Source organism: Eubalaena glacialis, chromosome 13 (genome assembly GCF_028564815.1).
Source record: "Eubalaena glacialis isolate mEubGla1 chromosome 13, mEubGla1.1.hap2.+ XY, whole genome shotgun sequence".
NCBI classification, from domain to species: Eukaryota; Metazoa; Chordata; class Mammalia; order Artiodactyla; family Balaenidae; genus Eubalaena; species Eubalaena glacialis.
The window spans coordinates 28,049,749-28,071,155 of record NC_083728.1 but is presented as its reverse complement, the minus strand read 5'-3'; the positions used below and the strand labels follow the sequence as shown (position 1 = coordinate 28,071,155).

Here is a 21,407-nt window from a genome sequence, read left to right as displayed (position 1 = left end):
TTTTTTTTTAAACATCTTTATTGAAGTATAATTGCTTTACAATGGTGTGTTAGTTTCTGCTTTATAACAAAGTGAATCAGTTATACATATACATATGTTCCCATATCTCTTCCCTCTTGCATCTCCCTCCCTCCCACCCTCCCCATCCCACCCCTCTAGGTGGTCACAAAGCACCGAGCTGATCTCCCTGTGCTATGTGGCTGCTTCCCACTAGCTATCTATTGTACGTTTGGTAGTGTATATATGTCCATGACACTCTCTCACCCTGTCACATCTCACCCCTCCCCCTCCCCATATCCTCAAGTCCATTCTCTAGTAGGTCTGTGTCTTTATTCCCGTCTTGCCACTAGGTTCTTCATGACCTTTTTTTTTTTCCCTTAGATTCCATATATATGTGTTAGCATACTGTATTTGTTTTTCTCTTTCTGACTTACTTCACTCTGTATGACAGACTCTAACTCCATCCACCTCATTACAAATACCTCCATTTCATTTCTTTTTATGGCTGAGTAATATTCCATTGTATATATGTGCCACATCTTCTTTATCCATTCATACGATGATGGACACTTAGGTTGCTTCCATGTCTTGGCTATTGTAAATAGAGCTGCAATGAACATTTTGGTACATGACTCTTTTTGAACTATGGTTTTCTCAGGGTATATGCCCAGTAGTGGGATTGCTGGGTCGTATGGTAGTTCTATTTGTAGTTTTTTAAGGAACCTCCATACTGTTCTCCATAGTGGCTGTATCAATTTACATTCCCACCAACAGGGCAAGAGTGTTCCCTTTCCTCCACACCCTCTCCAGCATTTATTGTTTCTAGATTTTTTGATGATGGCCAATCTGACCGGTGTGAGATGATATCTCATTGTAGTTTTGATTTGCATTTCTCTAATGATTAATGATGTTGAACATCCTTTCATGTGTTTGTTGGCAATCTGTATATCTTCTTTGGAGAAATGTCTATTTAGGTCTTCTGCCCATTTTTGGATTGGGTTGTTTGTTTTTTTATTATTGAGCTGCATGAGCTGCTTGTAAATCTTGGAGATTAATCCTTTGTCAGTTGCTTCATTTGCAAATATTTTCTCCCATTCTGAGGGTTGTCTTTTGGTCTCGTTTATGGTTTCCTTTGCTGTGCAAAAGCTTTTAAGTTTCATTAGGTCCCATTTGTTTATTTTTGTTTTTATTTCCATTTCTCTAGGAGCTGGGTCAAAAAGGATCTTGCTGTGATTTATGTCATAGAGTGTTCTGCCTATGTTTTCCTCTAAGAGTTTGATAGTGTCTGGCCTTACATTTAGGTCTTTAATCCATTTTGAGTTTATTTTTGTGTATGGTGTTAGGGAGTGTTCTAATTTCATACTTTTACATGTAGCTGTCCAGTTTTCCCAGCACCACTTATGGAAGAGGCTGTCTTTTCTCCACTGTATATGCTTGCCTCCTTTATCAAAGATAAGGTGACCATATGTGCGTGGGTTTATCTCTGGGCTTTCTATCCTGTTCCATTGATCTATATTTCTGTTTCTGTGCCAGTACCATACTGTCTTGATTACTGTAGCTTTGCAGTATAGTCTAAAGTCAGGGAGCCTGATTCCTCCAGCTCCATTTTTCGTTCTCAAGATTGCTTTGGCTATTCGGGGTCTTTTGTGTTTCCATACAAATTGTGAAATTTTTTGTTCTAGTTCTGTGAAAAATGCCAGTGCTGGTTTGATAGGGATTGCATTGATTCTGTAGATTGCTTTGGGTAGTAGAGTCATTTTCACAATGTTGATTCTTCCAATCCAAGAACATGGTATATCTCTCCATCTATTTGTATCATGTTTAATTTCTTTCATCAGTGTCTTATAATTTTCTGCATACAGGTCTTTTGTCTCCTTAGGTAGGTTTATTCCTAGATATTTTATTCTTTTTGTTGCAATGGTAAATGGGAGTGTTTTCTTAATTTCACTTTCAGATTTTTCATCATTAGTGTATAGGAATGCAAGTGATTTCTGTGCATTAATTTTGTATCCTGCTACTTTACCAAATTCATTGATTAGCTCTAGTAGTTTTCTGGTAGCATCTTTAGGATTCTCTATGTATAGTATCACGTCATCTGCAAATGAAGCAACTGACAAAGGATTAATCTCCAAAATTTACAAGCAGCTCATGCAGCTCAGTAACGAAAAAACAAACAACCCAATCCAAAAATGGGCAGAAGACCTAAATAGACATTTCTCCAAAGAAGATATACAGATTGCCAACAAACACATGAAAGAATGCTCATCATCATTAATCATTAGAGAAATGCAAATCAAAACTACAATGAGATGTCATCTCACACCGGTCAGAATGGCCATCATCAAAATATCTAGAAACAAGCTGGAGGAGAAGATGGTGGAAGAGTAAGATGCAGAGATCACCTTTCTCCCCACAGATACATCAGAAATACATCTATACGTGGAAGTGCTCCTACAGAACACCCACTGAACGCTGGCAGAAGACGTCAGACCTCCCAAAAGGCAAGAAATTCCCCACGTACCTGGGTAGGGCAAAAGAAAAATGAAATAACAGAGACAAAAGAATAGGGATGGGACCTGCACCAGTGGGTAGGAGCTGTGAAGGAGGAAAGGTTTCCACACAGTAGGAAGCCCCTTCGTGGGCGGAGACTGCAGGTGGCAGAGGGGGGAAGCTTCGGAGCCACGGAGGAGAGCGCCGCAACAGGAGTGCGGGAGGCAAAGCGGAGAGAATCCCGCACAGAGGATCAGTGCTGACCAGCACTCACCAGCCCGAAAGGCTTGTCTGCTCACCCGCCGGGGCGGGCGGGGGCTGGGAGCTGAGGCTCGGGCTTCGGTCGGATCGCAGGGAGAGGACTGGGGTTGGCGGCGTGAACACAGCCTGAAGGGATTAGTGCACCACAGCTAGACGGGAGGGAGTCCGGGAAAAGGTCTGGAGCTGCCGAACAGGCAAGAGGCTTTTTCTTGCCTCTTTGTTTCCTGGTGCGCGAGGAGAGGGGATTCAGAGAGCCGCCTAAACGAGCTCCAGAGATGGGCGTGAGCCGCGGCTATCAGCGCGGACCCCAGAGACGGGCATGAGACTCTAAGGCTGCTGCTGCCGCCACCAAGAAGCCTGTGTGCGAGCACAAGTCACTCTCCACACCGCCCCTCCCGGGAGCCTGTGCAGCCCGCCACTGCCAGGGACAGATCCAGGGACAACTTCCCCGGGAGAACGCACGGCTCGCCTCAGGCTGCTGCAACCTCACGCTGGCCTCTGCCGCTGCAGGCTCGCCCCGCATCCGTACCCTTCCCTCCCCCGGCCTGAGTGAGCCAGAGCCCCCCGAATCAGCTGCTCCTTTAACCCCGCCCTGTGTGAGCGAAGAACAGACGCTCTCAGGCAACCTACACGCAGAGGCGGGTCCAAATCCAAAGCTGAACCCCGGGAGCTGTGCGAACAAAGAAGAGAAAGGGAAATTTCTCCCAGCAGCCTCAGAAGCAGCGGATTAAAGCTCCACAAACAACTTGATGTACCCTGCATCTGTGGAATACCTGAATAGACAACGAATCATCCCAAACTGAGGAGGTGGACTTTGGGAGCAAGATATATTATTTTTTCCCCTTTTCCTCTTTTTGTGAGTGTGTATGTGTATGCTTCTGTGTTCTAGAAAATACTCTAGAAGGGATCAATAGAGGCAAGAGATTTTGTCTGTATAGCTTTGCTTTCACCATTTGTCCTAGGGTTCTGTCCGTCCGTTTTTTGTTTTTACTTTAAAAAAATATTTTTTTCTTAATAATTAATTTTTATTTTTTTATTTTAATAACTTTATTTTATTTTATCTTACTTTATTTTATTTTATCCTCTTTCTTTCTTTCTATTTTTTCTCCCTTTTATTCTGAGCTGTGTGGATGAAAGGCTCTTGGTGCTCCAGCCAGGCATCAGGGCTGTGCCTCTGAGGTGGGAGAGCCAACTTCAGGACACTGGTCCACAAGAGACCTCCCAGCTCCACGTAATACCAAACAGCAAAAATCTCCCAGAGATCTACATCTCAACACCAAGACCCAGCTTCACTGAACGACCAGCAAGCTACAGTGCTGGACACCCTATGCCAAACAACTAGCAAGACAGGAATACAACCCCACCTATTAGCAGAGAGGCTGCCTAAAATCATAATAAGGCCACAGACACCCCAAAACACACCACCAGATGTGGACCTGCCCACCAGAAAGACAAGATCCAGCCTCATCCACCAGAACACAGGCACTAGTCCCCTCCACCAGGAAGCCTACACAACCCACTGAATCAACCTTAGCCACTGGGGACAGACACCAAAAACAATGGGAACTACGAACCTGCAGCCTGTGAAAAGGAGACCCCAAACACACTAAGATAAGCAAAATGAGAAGACAGAAAAACACACAGCAGATGAAGGAGCAAGGTAAAAACATGCCAGACCTAACAAATGAAGAGGAAATAGGCAGTCTACCTGAAAAACAATTCAGAATAATGATAGTAAAGATGATCCAAAATCTTGGAAATAGAATAGACAAAATGCAAGAAACATTTAACAAGGACCTAGAAGAACTAAAGAGGAACCAAGCAATGATGAACAACACAATAAATGAAATTAAAAATACTCTAGAAGGGATCAATAGCAGAATAACTGAGGCAGAAGAACGGATAAGTGATCTGGAAGATAAAATAGTGGAAATAACTACTGCAGAGCAGAATAAAGAAAAAAGAATGAAAAGAACTGAGGACAGTCTCAGAGGCCTCTGGGACAACATTAAACGCACCAACATTCGAATTATAGGGGTCCAAGAAGAAGAAGAGAAAAAGAAAGAGACTGAGAAAATAATTGAAGAAATTATAGTTGAAAACTTCCCTAATATGGAAAAGGAAATAGTTAATCAAGTCCTGGAAGCACAGAGAGTCCGATACAGGATAAATCCAAGGAGAAACACGCCAAGACACATATTAATCAAACTATCAAAAAGTAAATATAAAGAAAACATATTAAAAGCAGCAAGGGAGGGACTTCCCTGGTGGCACAGTGGTTAAGAATCTGCCTGCCAATGCAGGGGACACGGGTTCGAGCCCTGGTCCGGGAAGATCCCACATGCTGCGAAGCAACTAAGCCCGTGCGCCACAACTGCTGAGCCTGTGCTCTAGAGCCCGTGAGCCACAACTACTGAGCCCGCGTGCCACAACTACTGAAGCCCACGCACCTAGAGCCCGTGCTCCGCAACAAGAAGCCACCACAGGGGCTTCCCTGGTGGCGCAGTGGTTGAGAGTCTGCCTGCTAATGCAGGGGACATGGGTTCGAGCCCTGGTCTGGGAAGATCCCACATGCCGTGGAGCAACTGGGCCCATGAGCCACAGCTACTGAGCCTGCGCGTCTGGAGCCTGTGCTCAACAACAAGAGAGGCCACGATAGTGAGAGGCCCACGCACCGCGATGAGGAGTGGCCCCCGCTTGCCGCAACTAGAGAAAGCCCTCACACAGAAACGAAGACCCAACACAGCCAAAAATAAATAAATTAATTAATTAATTAATTAATTAAAAAAAAAAAAAGCAGCAAGGGAAAAACAACAAATAACACACAAGGGAATCCCCATAAGGTTAACAGCTGATCTTTCAGCAGAAACTCTGTAAGCCACAAGGGAGTGGCAGGACATATTTAAAGTGATGAAGGAGAAAAACCTACAACCAAGATTACTCTACCCAGCAAGGATCTCATTCAGATTTGATGGAGAAATTAAAACCTTTACAGACAAGCAAAAGCTGAGAGAGTTCAGCACCACCAAACCAGCCTTACAACAAATGCTAAAGGAACTTCTCTAGGCAAGAAACACAAGAGAAGGAAAACACCTACAATAACAAACCCAAAACATTTAAGAAAATGAGAACAGGAACATACATATCGATAATTACCTTAAATGTAAATGGATTAAATGCTCTAACCAAAAGACATAGACTGGCTGATTGGATACAAAAACAAGACCCATATATATGCTGTCTACAAGAGACCCACTTCAGACCTAGGGACACATACAGACTGAAAGTGAGGGGATGGAAGAAGATACTCCATGCAAATGGAAATCAAAAGAAAGCTGGAGTAGCAATTCTCATATTGGACAAAATAGACTTTAAAATAAAGACTATTACAAGAGACAAAGAAGGACACTACATAATGATCAAGGGATCGATCCAAGAAGAAGATATAACAATTGTAAGTATTTATGCACCCAACATAGGAGCACCTCAATACATAAGGCAAATACTAACAGCCATAAAAGGGGAAATCGACAGTAACACAATCATAGTAGGGGACTTTAACAGCCCACTTTCACCAATGGACAGATCATCCAAAATGAAAATAAATAAGGAAACACAAGCTTTAAATGATACATTAAACAAGATGGACTTAATTGATATTTATAGGACATTCCACCCAAAAACAACAGAATACACATTTTTCTCAAGTGCTCATGGAACATTCTCCAGGATAGATCATATCTTGGGTCACAAATCAAGCCTTGGTAAATTTAAGAAAATTGAAATCATATTAGGTATCTTTTCCGACCACAACGCTATGAGACTAGATATCAATTACAGGAAAAGATCTGTAAAAAATACAAACACATGGAGGCTAAACAATACACTACTTAATAACGAAGTGATCACTGAAGAAATCAAAAAATACCTAGAAACAAAGGACAAGGGAGACACGACAACCCAAAACCTATGAGATGCAGCAAAAGCAGTTCTAAGAGGGAAGTTTATAGCAATACAAGCTTACCTCAAGAAACAGGAAACATCTCAAATAAACAACCTAACCTTGCACCTAAAGCAATTAGAGAAAGAAGAATAAAAAACCCCCAAAGTTAGCAGAAGGAAAGAAATCATAAAGATCAGATCAGAAATAAATGAAAAAGAAATGAAGGAAATGATAGCAAAGATCAATAAAACTAAAAGCTGGTTCTTTGAGAAGATAAACAAAATTGATAAACCATTAGCCAGATTCATCAAGAAAAAAAGGGAGAAGACTCAAATCCATAGAATTAGAAATGAAAAAAGAGAAGTAACAGTTGATACTGCAGAAATACAAAGAATCATGAGAGATTACTACAAACAACTCTTTGCCAATAAAATGGACAACCTGGAAGAAATGGACAAATTCTTAGAAATGCACAACTTGCCGAGACTGAACCAGGAAGAAATAGAAAATATGAACAGACCAATCACAAGAACTGAAATTGAAACTGTGATTAAAAATCTTCCAACAAACAAAAGCCCAGGACCAGATGGCTTCACAGGCGAATTCTATCAAACATTTAGAGAAGAGCTAACATCTATCCTTCTAAAACTCTTCCAAAATATTGCAGAAGGAGGAACACTCCCCAACTCATTCTACGAGGCCACCGTCACCCTGATACCAAAACCAGACAAAGATGTCACAAAGAAAGAAAACTACAAGCCAATATCACTGATGAACATAGATGCAAAAATCCTTAACAAAATACCAGCACACAGAATCCAACAGCACATGAAAAGGATCATACACCATGATCAACTGGGGTTTATTCCAGGAATGCAAGGATTCTTCAATATATGCAAATCAATCAACGTGATACACCATATTAACAAATTGAAGGAGAAAAACCATATGATCATCTCAATAGATGCAGAGAAAAATTTCAACAAAATTCAACAACCATTTATGATAAAAGCCCTGCATAAAGTAGGCATAGAGGGAACTTTCCTCAACAAAATAAAGGCCATATATGACAAACCCACAGCCAACATCGTCCTCAATGGTGAAAAACTGAAACCATTTCCACTAAGATCGGGAACAAGACAAGGTTGCCCACTCTCACCACTATTATTCAATGTAGTTTTGGAAGTCTTAGCCACAGCAATCAGAGAAGAAAAAGAAATAAAAGGAATCCAAATTGGAAAAGAAGAAGTAAAGCTGTCATTGTTTGCAGATGACATGATACTCTACATAGAGAATCCTAAAGATGCTACCAGAAAACTACTAGAGCTAATCAATGAATTTGGTAAAGTAGCAGGATACAAAATTAATGCACAGAAATTGCTTGCATTCCTATACACTAATGATGAAAAATCTGAAAGTGAAATTAAGAAAACACTCCCATTTACCATTGCAACAAAAAGAATAAAATATCTAGGAATAAACCTACCTAAGGAGACAAAAGACCTGTATGCAGAAAATTATAAGACACTGATGAAAGAAATTAAACATGATACAAATAGATGGAGAGATATACCATGTTCTTGGATTGGAAGAATCAACATTGTGAAAATGACTCTACTACCCAAAGCAATCTACAGAATCAATGCCATCCCTATCAAACTACCACTGGCATTTTTCACAGAACTAGAACAAAAAATTTCACAATTTGTATGGAAACACAAAAGACCCCGAATAGCCAAAGCAATCTTGAGAACGAAAAATGGAGCTGGAGGAATCAGGCTCCCTGACTTCAGACTATACTACAAAGCTACAGTAATCAAGACAGTATGGTACTGGCACAGAAACAGAAATATAGATCAATGGAACAGGATAGAAAGCCCAGCGATAAACCCACGCACATATGGTCACCTTATCTTTGATAAAGGAGGCAAGCATATACAGTGGAGAAAAGACAGCCTCGTCAATAAGTGGTGCTGGGAAAACTGGACAGGTACATGTAAAAGTATGAAATTAGAACACTCCCTAACACCATACACAAAAATAAACTCAAAATGGATTAAAGACCTAAATGTAAGGCCAGACACTATCAAACTCTTAGAGGAAAACATAGGCAGAACACTCTATGACATAAATCACAGCAAGATCCTTTTTGACCCAGCTCCTAGGGAAATGGAAATAAAAACAAAAATAAACAAATGGGACCTAATGAAACTTAAAAGCTTTTGCACAGCAAAGGAAACCATAAACGAGACCAAAAGACAACCCTCAGAATGGGAGAAAATATTTGCAAATGAAGCAACTGACATAGGATTAATCTCCAAATTTACAAGCAGCTCATGCAGCTCAATAACAAAAAAACAAACAACCCAATCCAAAAATGGGCAGAAGACCTAAATAGACATTTCTCCAAAGAAGATATACAGATTGCCAACAAACACATGAAAGAATGCTCAACATCATTAATCATTAGAAAAATGCAAATCAAAAGTACACTGAGATATCATCTCACACCGGTCAGAATGGCCATCATCAAAAAATCTGGAAACAATAAATGCTGGAGAGGGTGTGGAGTAAAAGGAACACTCTTGCCCTGTTGGTGGGAATATAAATTGATACAGCCACTATTGAGAACAGTATGGAGGTTCTTTAAAAAACTAAAAATAGAACTACCATATGACCTAGCAATCCCACTACTGGGCATATACCCTGAGAAAACCATAATTCAAAAAGAGTCATGTACCACAATGTTCATTGCAGCTCTATTTACAATAGCCAGGACATGGAAGCAACCTAAGTGTCCATCAACAGATGAATGGATAAAGAAGATGTGGCACATATATACAATGGAATATTACTCAGCCATAAAAAGAAACGAAATTGAGTTATTTGTAGTGAGGTGGATGGAGTTAGAGTCTGTCATACAAAGTGAAGTAAGTCAGGAAGAGAAAAACAAATACCGTATGCTAACACATATATATGGAATCTAAGGGAAAAAAAAAAAAAAGGTCATGAAGAACCTAGTGGCAAGACAGGAATAAAGACACAGACCTACTAGAGAATGGACTTGAGGATATGGGGAGGGGGAAGGGTAAGATGTGACAAAGTGAGAGCGTGGCATGGACATATATACACAACCAAACGTAAAATAGATAGCTAGTGGGAAGCAACCGCATAGCACAGGGAGATCAGCTCTGTGCTTTGTGACCGCCTAGAGGGGTGGGGTAGGGAGGGTGGAAGGGAGGGAGATGTAAGAGGGAAGAGATATGGGAACATATGTATATGTATAACTGATTCACTTTGTTATAAAGCAGAAACTAACACACCATTATAAAGCAATTATACTCCAATAAAGATGTAAAAAAAAAAAATTCAACATACAATTACCACATGATTCAGCAATTTCACTTCTGGATATATACTCCAAAAAGTGAAAACAAGGATTCAAATAGATATTTGTACATTCATGGTCATAGCAGCATTATTCACAATAGCCAAAAGTGGGATAAACAAAATGTTGTGTATACATACAATGGAATATTATTCAGCCTTAAAAAGGAAGGAAATTCTGCCACATACTACAACATGGATGAATTTAAAGATATTATGGTAAGTGAAATAAGCCTATCACAAGAGTACAAATGTTGTATACTTACATGAGCTACCTAGAGTAGTCAAACTCATAGACACAGAAGTAGAATGATAGTTGCTAGGGGCTGGGGAGAAGAGGAGAAGGAGAGAATGGGGAGTTAGTGTTTAATAGACTCAGAGCTTGTCTAATAGTAATGTTATTCTAGTCAGATGTGACCTTTTTTTAAATGAAGTATAGTGGATTTACAATGTTGCTTTAGTTTCTGGTGTACAGCAAAGTGATTATGATTCAGATATAGATATATAGATATAGATTCTTTTTCAGATTCTTTTTCATTATAATTTATTATAAGATATTGAGTATAGTTCCCTGTACTATACAGTAGGACCTTGTTGCTTATCTACTTTATATATAGTAGTGTGTACCTGCTAATCCCAAACTCCTAATTTATCCCTCCCACCACCCTTTCCCATTTGGTAACCATAAGTTTGTTTTCTATGTCTGTGAGTTTGTTTCTGTTTTGTAAATAAGTTCATTTATACCATATTTTAGATTCCACGTATAAGTGATATCATATGATATTTCTCATTCTGTGTCTGACTGTTCACTTAGTATGATAATCTCTAGGACAATCCATGTTGCTGCAAATGGCATTATTTCATTCTTTTTTATGGCTGAGTATTCTATTTTATATATATATGTATGTATGTATGTATATATTTCACATCTTCTTTATCCATTCCTCTGTTGATGGACACTTAGGTTGCTTCCATGTCTTGGCTATTGTAAATAGTGCTGCTATGAACACTGGTGTGCATGTATCTTTTTGAATTAGAGTATTCTCTGGATATATGCTGAGGAGTGAGATTGCTGGATCACATGATAACTCTATTTTTAAAGTAATCTCCATGCTGTTCTCCATAGTGGCTGCACCAATTTACATTCCTACAGTGTAGGAGGCTTCCCTTTCTTTTCCCCACACCCTCTCCAGCATTTATTGTTTGTAGACTTTTTGATAATAGCCATTCTGACTGGTGTGAGGTAACACCTCACTGAGGTTTTGATTTGCATTTCTCTAATAATTAGCGATGTTGGAGCACCTTTTCATGGGCCTGTTGGCCATCTGTATGTCTTCTTTGAAGAAATGTCTACTTAGGTCTTCTGTCCATTTCTTGATTGGGTTGTTTGGTTTTTTAAATATTGAGCTGTATGAGCTCTTTGCATAGTTTGGAAATTAAGCCTTTGTTGGTCACATCGTTTACAAATATTTTCTCACATTCTGTAAGTTGTCTTTTCATTTTGTTTATGGTTCCCTTTGCTGAGCAAAAGTTTTTAAGTTTGATTAGGTCCCATTTGTTTATTTTTGCTTTTATTTCTTTTGCCTTTGGAGACTGACCTAAGAAAACATCGTTACAATTTATGTCAAAGGATGTTTTGCCTATGTTCTCTTCTAGGAGTTTTATGGTGTCATGTCTTATATTTAAGTCTTTAAGCCATTTTGAGCTTATTTTTGTGTATGATGTGAGGGAGTGTTCTAATTTCATTGATTTACATGTGGCTGTCCAACTTTCCCAACACCACTTGCTGAAGAGACTCTCTTTTCTCCATTGCATATTCTTGCCTCCTTTGTCGAAGATTAACTGACCATAGGTGTGTGGGTTTATTTCTGGGCTCTCTATTCTGTTCCACTGATGCATATATCTGTTTTTGTTCCAATACCATGCTGTTTGATTACTAGGTGTAACTTTTTGAACCCAGGTGTTCAATTGCCAGATCCTAAACAAGCAGTGAACATGACTGCCTCCCAGTTCTAGAAGATACTCAACCTCAGTCTGCTATATCTGATATTTCTATTCCCAATGTTGACTTAATATAGTTCACTAATGGATCTTGTATGAGAGACACACAGGGAAATATAAAAGCATTTATGCAATAGTCAGTCCTCATGAGGTTTTAGAGGCTTACTTTCTCACATACATAAAATCAGCCAAGCAGCAGCACTCATGGCTATTACGTGAGCTTTTGAATTAGCCACCAGCCTTAAAGTGAATATCTATACTGATAGTAAATATGTGTGTGGGACCTGCATACTAAAGACCAAATTTGGAAAAATGGAGACTCTCTAACATCAATAAGAACTAAAATATCACATGGGAATTAATTGCTGATTTATTAGAGTCATTGAAATTTCCCATACAGATTTATGTAATTCATTGTAGAATTCATACCAGACAACATTTCCTTTAGAAAAGGAAATGAATTTACACAAAAATGTCTAAGGTTTGGACTGAGGAAATTAAAGTCCCATTACTTCTATCCAGGGACTCCTATTCACAGTTTCAGAATTACACAACTCTTCTCAACTTGGAAAATTGGGATTCAAGGGGAGGTAAAATGAGCACCATAGAAATATAGGATTACCCAGTGGTATTATTCCTCTGTACCCCAATTGTATGCATCCATGGCTTTTCATGTAATCTAAGCAGCAATATCATTCAAGTGATATGAATATAATTAAAATCTTGGAATCATACCACTAATATATAAGTAACAAATAATTCAGTAAATAATACAAAGATGTGCTGATTGTTAGAAAATTTTTTTGCAGGAAACACTGAGGCCCACATCATCTAGGACCTGATAGCAAATGAACATTGTAGAGCTTCTGCCATCAGAAGGTAAGAAATACTGTTCAGTAATGGTATGCATGGTGTCTGGATGACCAGAAGTATTCCCATTGGCTAAAGCAGATCCTCAAATAGTGATCAAAGCCCTAGTGAATTATATCATCCCAATCTTTGGAATTCCTGAACATCTGGGATCTGATAGAAGATTTTTTTCTATGGTATATCAGGGGCTCTATAAAACCTTACAAATACCAATACTTATCACACTCCTTATCATCCCAAGTTTTCTGAACAAGTAGAATGAATGAATTTTACCCTAAAGATTCTTTGGCTAAATTATACAACTTGCTTATGGTGACCATCAGCCTTACCTTGGTTCTATGAAAATTAAGATTAACTCCCTTTAACAAGCATGATATTTCTCCCGTTGAGTTAATGTTTAGAAGATTTATGAATTTAGAGGTTAAGTCTAGCCCTTTACCTGATAACAATGGAAAACACTCCTGATCAGATATATAAAGGGTTTGCTTGTTCCCTAGGCTCATTCTGCCATCAAGTGGCCAGATGATGGAAGAATCCCCATGAGAAGGTGTCGTCAATATAGACCAGGAGACAAAGTTTGCAGTAAAGTGTTCTAATGGCAGGCTGGATTGTCATTATGTTGGAGAGGACCCTACCAGGGGTTGTTGACAGCTCACACCACTGTCAAAGTAAAGAAGCAGAACAGTTGGATGCATGCTTCACATGTGAGACCAGCATCAATGATTGACTGGGTCATAGCTCCCATTAAGTACCAAGGTTATATGCTCCAGACAGTAACTTACAATATATACAAGATGAAGAAAAAGAGTCTCTAATGGACTTATGGTAAAAGAGACAGACTAGTGTTAATTTCTTTTTAGTTATCTTGACCATTTTAATTCTAATATTTTATTTTGTACCAGTTAAACATGGAACTTATAGTTTTACCCTTCCTTCTCTTAAAAATAAGCATCTCAAACTCATGGAATTTTGTACCAACCAACTAACAATTGTCCTGAATATGAAGTAAAATCTCGAAATCCCTTCATTTGTCTATAACAACTCAGATCCACTGATTGGGTAGTTTAAATTTAAGAAAATGGAAAATTTCAAATTTTCCACAGACTGAAATCAATATTACCCAAATATTAAATAATAAACTCTTAAATATCACCTCTTACTGTATTACTAAAGTTTGAAGGAATAGTTAATCAAGCTGGATACAATTATACTCAAATTACAATCCACAGGACTCCAACTGCTCATCTTTCATAGCCACTGACCTGGTTTATATGGGAAAAGAATCTAAAAAGAGTGGATATATTAGGAACCAAGATGGCGGAGTAGAAGGACGTGTTCTCACTCCCTCTTGCGAGAACACCAGAATCACAACTAGCTGCTGGACAATCATCGACAGGAAGACACTGGAACTCAACAAAAAAGATACCCCACATCCTAAGACAAAGGAGAAGCCAAAATGAGATGGTAGGAGGGTCGCAATCACAGTAAAATCAAATCCCTAACTGCTGGGTGGGTGACTCACAGACTGCAGAACACTTATACCACAGAAGTCCACCCACTGGAGTGAAGGTTCTGAGCCACACGTCAGGTTCCCAACCTGGGGGTCCGGCAACGGGAGGAGGAATTCCTAGAGAATCAGACTTTGAAGTCTAGTGGGATTTGATTGCAGGACTTTGACAAGACTGGGGGAAACAGAGACTCCACTTTTGGAGGGCACACACAAAGTAGTATGTGCATCAGGACCCAGGGGAAGAAGCAGTAACCCCAGGGGAGACTGAACCAGACCTACCTGATAGTGTTGGAGGGTCTCCTGCAGAGGCGGGTGGTGGCTATGGCTCACCATGGGGACAAGGACACTGGCAGCAGAAGTTCTGGGAAGTACTCCTGTACGTGAGCCCTCCCAGAGTTCGCCATTAGCCCCACCAAAGAGCCCAGGTAAGCTCCAGTGGTGGGTTCCCTCAGGCCAAACAAACAACAGGGAGGGAACCCAGCCCCACCCATCAGCAGTCAAGCAGATTAAAGTTTTACTGAACTCTGCCCACCAGAGCAACAGTCAGCTCTACCCACCACCAGTCCCTCCTTTCAGGACACTTGCACAAGCCTCTTAGATAACCTCATCAACCAGAGGGCAGAGAGCAGAAGCAAGAAGAACTACAATCCTGCACCCTGTGGAACAAAAACCACATTCACAGAAAGATAGACAAGATGAAAAGGCAGAGGGCTATGTACCAGATGAAGGAACAAGATAAAACCCCAGAAAAACAACTAAATGAAGTGGAGATAGGCAACCTTCCAGAAAAAGAATTCAGAATAATGATAATGAAGATGATCCAGGACCTTGGAAAAAGAATGGAGGCAAAGATCGAGAAGATGCAAGAAATGTTTAACAAATACCTAGACGAATTAAAGAACAAACAAACAGAGATGAACAATACAATAACTGAAATGAAAACTACACTAGAAGGAATCAATAGCAGAATAACTGAGGCAGAAGAATGGATAAGTGACCTGGAAGACAGAATGGTGGAATTCACTGCTGCGGAACAGAATGAAGAAAAAACAATGAAAAGAAATGAAGACAGCCTAAGAGACCTCTGGGACAACATTAAAGGCAAATGTGAACAACATTCACATTATAGAGGTCTCAGAAGGAGAAGAGAGAGAGAAAGGACCCGAGAAAATATTTGAAGAGATTATAGTCGAAAACTTCCCTACCATGGGAAAGAAAATAGCCACTTAACTCCAGGAAGCGCAGAGAGTCCCATACAGGATAAACCCAAGGAGAAACAGGCCGAGACACATAGTAATCAAACTGTCAAAAAATAAGACAAAGAAAAATTATTGAAAGCAGCAAGGGAAAAATGACAAATAATATACAAGGGAACTCCCATAAGGTTAACAGCTGATTTCTCAGCAGAAACTCTACAAGCCAGAAGCGAGTGGCATGATATACTTAAAGTGATGAAAGGGAAAAACCTACAACCAAGATTACTCTACCAGGCAAGGATCTCATTCAGATTCGATGGAGAAATCAAAAGCTTTATAGACAAGCAAAAGCTAAGAGAATTCTGCACCACCAAGCCAGCTCTACAACAAATACTAAGGAACTTTGCTAAGTGGGAAACACAAGAGAAGAGAAGGACCTACAAAAACAAACCCAAAACAACTAAGAAAATGGTAATAGGAACATACATATCAATAATTACCTTAAACGTGAATGGATTAAATGCTCCAACCAAAAGACACAGGCTTGCTAAATGGATACAAAAACAAGACCCATATATATGATGTCTACAAGAGACCCATTTCAGACCTAGGGACACATACAGACTGAAAGTGAGGGAATGGAAAAAGATATTCTATGCCAATGGAAATCAAAAGAAAGCTGGAGTAGCAATACTCATATCAGATAAAATAGACTTTAAAATAAAGAATGTTACAAGAGACAAGGAAGGACACTACATAACAATCAAGGGATCAATCCAAGAAGAAGATATAACAATTATAAATATATATGCACCCAACATAGGAGCACCTCAATACATAAGGCAACTGCTAACAGCTGTAAAAGAGGAAATCGACAGTAACACAATAATAGTGGGGGACTTTAACACCTCACTTACACCAATGGACAGATCATCCAAACAGAAAATTAATAAGGAAACAGAAGCTTTAAATGACACAATAGACCAGATAGATTTAATTGATATTTATAGGACATTCCATCCAAAACAGCAGATTACACTTTCTTCTCAAGTGCACACAGAACATTCTCCAGGATAGATCACATCTTGGGTCACAAATCAAGCCTCAGTAAATTTAAGAAAATTGAAATCATATCAAACATCTTTTCTGACCACAATGCTATGAGATTAGAAATGAATTACAGGGAAAAAAACATAAAAAACACAAACACATGGAGGCTAAACAATACGTTACTAAATAACCAAGAGATCACTGAAGAAATCAAAGAGGAAATCAAAAAATACTTAGAGACAAATGACAATGAAAAAACGACTATCCAAACCTATGGGATGCAGCAAAAGCAGTACTAAGAGGGAAGTTTATAGCTATACAAGCCTACCTCAAGAAACAAGAAAAATCTCAAATAAGCAATCTAACCTTACACCTAAAGGAACTCGAGAAAGAAGAACAAAGAAAACCCAAAGTTAGCAGAAGGAAAGAAATCATAAAGATCAGAGCAGAAATAAATGAAATAGAAACAAAGTAAACAATAGCAAAGATCAATAAAATTAAAAGCTGGTTCTTTGAGAAGATAAAAAAAAATGATGGGGTGCAGCAAAAGCAGTTCTAAGAGGGAAGTTTATAGCAATACAATCCTACCTAAAGAATCAGGAAACATCTCAAATAAACAACCTAACCTTGCATCTAAAGCAATTAGAGAAAGAAGAACAAAAAACCCCCAAAGTTAGCAGAAGGAAAGAAATCATACAGATCAGATCAGAAATAAATGAAAAAGAAATGAAGGAAACGATAGCAAAGATCAATAAAACTAAAAGCTGGTTCTTTGAGAAGATAAACAAAATTGATAAACCATTAGCCAGGCTCATCAAGAAAAAAAGGGAGAAGACTCAAATCAATAGAATTAGAAATGAAAAAGGAGAAGTAACAACTGACACTGTAGAAATACAAAGGATCAGGAGAGATTACTACAAAAAATTCTATGCCAATAAAATGGACAATCTGGAAGAAATGGACAAATTCTTAGAAACGCACAACCTGCTGAGACTGAACCAGGAAAAAATAGAAAATATGAACAGACTGATCACAAGCACTGAAATTGAAACTGTGATTAAAAATCTTCCAACAAACAAAAGCCCAGGACCAGATGGCTTCACAGGCGAATTCTATCAAATATTTAGAGAAGAGCTAATACCTATTCTTCTCAAACTCTTCCAAAATATAGCAGAGGGAGGAACACTCCCAAACTCATTCTATGAGACCACCATCACCCTGATACCAAAACCAGACAAAGATGTCACAAAGAAAGAAAACTACAAGCCAATATCACTGATGAACATAGATGCAAAAATCCTTAACAAAATACCAGCAAACAGAATCCAACAGCACATTAAAAGGATCATACACCATGATCAAGTGGGGTTTATTCCAGGAATGCAAGGATTCTTCAATATACGCAAATCAATCAACGTAATACACCATATTAACATATTGAAGGAGAAAAACCATATGATTATCTCAATAGATGCAGAGAAAGCTTTTGACAAAATTCAACAACCATTTATGATAAAAGCCCTGCATAAAGTAGGCATAGAGGGAACTTTCCTCAACATAATAAAGGCCATATATGACAAACCCACAGCCAACATCGTCCTCAATGGTGAAAAACTGAAACCATTTCCACTAAGATTGGGAACAAAACAAGGTTGCCCACTCTCACCACTATTATTCAACATAGTTTTGAAAGTTTTAGCCACAGCAATCAGAGAAGAAAAAGAAATAAAAGGAAACCAAATCAGAAAAGAAGAAGTAAAGCTGTCACTGTTTGCAGATGACATGATACTCTACATAGAGAATCCTAAAGATGCTACCAGAAAACTACTAGAGCTAATCAATGAATTTGGTAAAGTAGCAGGATACAAAATTAATGCACAGAAATTGCTTGCATTCCTATACACTAATGATGAAAAATCTGAAAGTGAAATTAAGAAAACACTCCCATTTACCATTGCAACAAAAAGAATAAAATATCTAGGAATAAACCTACCTAAGGAGACAAAAGACCTGTATGCAGAAAATTATACGACACTGATGAAAGAAATTAAACGTGATACAAATAGATGGAGAGATATATCATGTTCTTGCATTGGAAGAATCAACATTGTGAAAATGACTCTACTACCCAAAGCAATCTACAGAATCAATGCCATCCCTATCAAACTACCACTGGCATTTTTCACAGAACTAGAACAAAAAATTTCACAATTTGTATGGAAACACAAAAGACCCCGAATAGCCAAAGCAATCTTGAGAACAAAAAATGGAGCTGGAGGAATCAGGCTCCCTGACTTCAGACTATACTACAAAGCTACAGTAATCAAGACAGTATGGTACTGGCACAGAAACAGAAATATAGATCAATGGAACAGGATAGAAAGCCCAGAGATAAACCCACGCACATATGGTCACTTTATCTTTGATAAAGGAGGCAAGAATATACAGTGGAGAAAGACAGCCTCTTCAATAAGTGGTGCTGGGAAAACTGGACAGATACATGTAAAAGTATGAAATTAGAACACTCCCTAACACCATACACAAAAATAAACTCAAAATGGATTAAAGACCTAAATGTAAGGCCAGACACTATCAAACTCTTAGAGGAAAACATAGGCAGAACACTCTATGACATAAATCACAGCAAGATCCTTTTTGACCCAGCTCCTAGGGAAATGGAAATAAAAACAAAAATAAACAAATGGGACCTAATGAAACTTAAAAGCTTTTGCACAGCAAAGGAAACCATAAACGAGACCAAAAGACAACCCTCAGAATGGGAGAAAATATTTGCAAATGAAGCAACTGACATAGGATTAATCTCCAAATTTACAAGCAGCTCATGCAGCTCAATAACAAAAAAACAAACAACCCAATCCAAAAATGGGCAGAAGACCTAAATAGACATTTCTCCAAAGAAGATATACAGATTACCAACAAACACATGAAAGAATGCTCAACATCATTAATCATTAGAGAAATGCAAATCAAAACTACAATGAGATATCATCTCACACCAGTCAGAATGGCCATCATCAAAAAATCTAGAAACAATAAATGCTGGAGAGGGTGTGGAGGAAAGGGAACACTCTTGCCCTGTTGGTGGGAATGTAAATTGATACAGCCACTATGGAGAACAGTATGGAGGTTCCTTAAAAAACTAAAAATAGAACTACCATACGACCCAGCAACCTCACTACTGGGCATATACCCTGAGAAAACCATAATTCAAAAAGAGTCATGTACCACAATGTTCATTGCAGCTCTATTTACAATAGCCAGGACATGGAAGCAACCTAAGTGTCCATCAACAGATGAATGGATAAAGAAGATGTGGCACATATATACAATGGAATATTACTCAGCCATAAAAAGAAATGAAAATGAGTTATTTGTAGTGAGGTGGATGGACCTAGAGTCTGTCATACAGAGTGTAGTAAGTCAGAAAGGGAAGAACAAATACCATATGCTAACACATATATATGGAATCTAAGGGAAAAAAAAAAAAAGGTCATGAAGAACCTAGGGTTAAGACTGGAATAAAGACACAGACCTACTAGAGCATGGACTTGAGGATATGGGGAGGGGGAAGGGCAAGCTGTGACAAAGTGAGAGAGTGGTATGGACATATATACACTACCAAGTGTAAAATAGATAGCTAGTGGGAAGCAGCCGCATAACACAGGGAGATCAGCTAGGTGGTTTGTGACCACCTAGAGAGGTGTGATAGGGAGGGTGGGAGGGAGGGAGACGCAAGAGGGAAGGATGTGGGAACATATGTATATGTATGGCTGATTCACTTTGTTATAAAGCAGAAACTAACACACCATTGTAAAGCAATTATACTCAAATAAAGATGTTAAAAAAAAGGAGCTAGAAGGACTGGGATTCAGGGAAGGCTTTGTTTGAGTGATGAGAATGGAATGAGAGAAAGAGTATTTGAAGAGAGAACTATCTGAAGTTGGGAAGTGGGCTCCAAGGCAGAGCTTTGCCTGCAAGAATTTATTGGAGAATGCTCTTAGGAATAACACATATAAGGGAGAGAGAGAGAAGCAGACTTGGGCAGGGGGAATAAATGAATTGTCATATAGTCACAACAGAGCCCTCAGTAAATTTAATGGAGAGTTCTGGAACCTAGATGGCCTCCCTAATTGAGGCAAAGGGGCCCAAACCTCCATATCAACTATCATTAGATGTGGCATGCTCTCCAAAAGGAGACTTAACTTTGAGTGCGGCAGCTCCCCTTGAGGGCAATTATCAAAGAGAACCTGGCAGCTGGAGGAATGAGTGCCTTCTTCTGGAAAGGGAAGTCCAGGCATCTACCACAGCAGCTGTCATTCATTTGGGGGAATATTGAGAATAGTGATGCTAGGAAGATAGGATTTGAAATGTTCTCCTACTCGTTAAGTGCACACTCCTCCCTCTCCACTTTAGCATTTTCTTTACAACCGAAGTGAATATTAACATTTCTTTCAATTATATCTTTCCATTGTTGTTGAAAGCATTATCATTATTATTATTATTATTATTATTATTATTATTATTATTATTATTATTATTATTATTATTTGATTGACCCTATGCAGAAATTGGGCCATATGTGACTGGCTTTATTTCTGGGTTAAATAAATTTTGGAATAGAATTAATTGTGATGGTGACCAAGAAGGGAAAAATATGCAAACAGAAGATGGTAGATTT

General features: G+C 38.9%; 1 protein-coding gene across 1 annotated transcript in view; it reads left to right on the top strand.

The window, feature by feature from the left end:
* Window positions 1-13,548, top strand: part of LOC133104163 (beta-defensin 115-like) — an 87,721-nt gene extending 74,173 nt beyond the window's left edge. Inside the window, exon 4 of the mRNA XM_061209826.1 lies at window positions 13,450-13,548. Within this exon, the coding sequence (XP_061065809.1) occupies window positions 13,450-13,548 (99 nt within the window). The remainder of the gene's footprint in view (window positions 1-13,449) is intronic.
* Window positions 13,549-21,407: the final 7,859 nt, after the last annotated feature.